This window comes from Palaemon carinicauda, chromosome 16 (assembly GCF_036898095.1).
Source record: "Palaemon carinicauda isolate YSFRI2023 chromosome 16, ASM3689809v2, whole genome shotgun sequence".
Classification (NCBI taxonomy): Eukaryota; Metazoa; Arthropoda; class Malacostraca; order Decapoda; family Palaemonidae; genus Palaemon; species Palaemon carinicauda.
In genome coordinates this window covers 32891188-32892567 of record NC_090740.1, presented here as the reverse complement: position 1 = coordinate 32892567, position 1380 = coordinate 32891188, and the positions used below count along the sequence as shown (strand labels likewise).

Sequence of the window (1380 nt, the reverse complement as noted above, 5' to 3'; positions counted from 1 at the left end):
CATAAGGCGATGTGTTGAAACCCTATTGGTAACCCTTTATTACCATCACAATGGAGAATTCCACAAACCCTAACAATTCATCATATTGATAGAGCAACATTGCATCTTATTTACTGAAGGTTAAGCAGTACCATTTGAGCGATCGTTAGACAAGGTACAGGAATCCCTCACCATTTCGTGGCTCAAGTTTCGCGGCCTCCGTCCATCATCAAAAATTTGAAAAAATGGTGCGAAAGTTCCGGGGACGCTAGCAGAGGACAGGGAAAGTACATTAGAATATCAAGTATCAACACGGAGATGGCGCACAACTCAAAATCCACCTCTCAGATTCGCTGGTCATCTCGAATGTTGATTGGCCGAGACACTTTACCCAGTATCTCTGCCTGCATTCATTGTTCTCTCTCGCTCGTATTGCTTATTCTTGCCGTGTGGAAGTTTTAGCTGTTTTCTTGTGCTTTTTTAGTGTAAAATAGTGCTTGTGACGCCCTTGAAAATGGCTCCTAAACGTCCTCTACTCTCTACTACATCCTATAGTGAACCCAAGAAGAAGAGCAAAATGATGACAGTGAATGAGAAAGTGAAATTATTGGAAATGCTTAAGGCAGGCAGTAGCTATGCGTCTGTTGCCCGCATTCACGAAGTGAATGAATCAATGGTTCGCTACATAAAAAAAGATGAAATAAAAATCCGTAAAACTACCTCAATAACGTTCTCCAAGGACACTAAGCGCGCTGTGACCCCTCGTAATAAGACAGTTGTGCAAATGGAGAATGCATTATCAATGTGGATATCGGACTGTCGGGAAAAGAAGGTTAGTCTCGATACCAGCTTGATTCGAACCAGAGCCAAATTCCTGTATGTTAGCCTCGTTCCTGAAGGAAAATGGAATGAAGACGATGAAGGTGATGATGACAACGAAAAAGATGATCCTGCCCCACGAAAAAAACGTGGTTTTGTAGCCAGCAAGGGCTGGTTCAAGAAATTCAAGAGGAGGATTGGACTTTGCAGCGTTCCTTTGTATGGGGAGGCCGCCTTGGCAGACCAAGAGGCAGCTTTTCATTTCGGCGACGACAAGTTCCCGTAATCAATTAAAGAAGGTGGCTATCTCCCGGAGCAGGTGTTCAATATGGATGATACTGGCCTCTTCTGAGAGAGGATGCCGTCCCGGACATTCTTTACAAGGACGAAGTAAAGAAGCCAGGGTTTATGGCCCACAAAGATCGCGTTATTCTCCTCATGTGCAGGAATGTCGCGGGCTTCATGCTCAAACCCGGTTTTATTTACAAGTCCTTGAATCCTTAGGCTTTGAAAAACAAAAACAAAGCCTTGTTGCCCATCTACTGGATGTGTAATGAAAAGGCATGGATAACCAAAGCGGAG

At 44.0% G+C, this 1380-nt stretch overlaps 1 protein-coding gene across 1 annotated transcript; it reads left to right on the top strand.

Annotated features, from left to right (window-relative positions):
• Positions 1–493: 493 nt before the first annotated feature.
• Positions 494–1084, top strand: LOC137655247 (tigger transposable element-derived protein 1-like). Its single transcript, XM_068389131.1, has one exon. It carries the CDS (start codon positions 494–496, stop codon positions 1082–1084), a length of 591 nt encoding a protein of 196 aa, XP_068245232.1.
• The last annotated feature ends 296 nt before the right edge of the window (positions 1085–1380 follow it).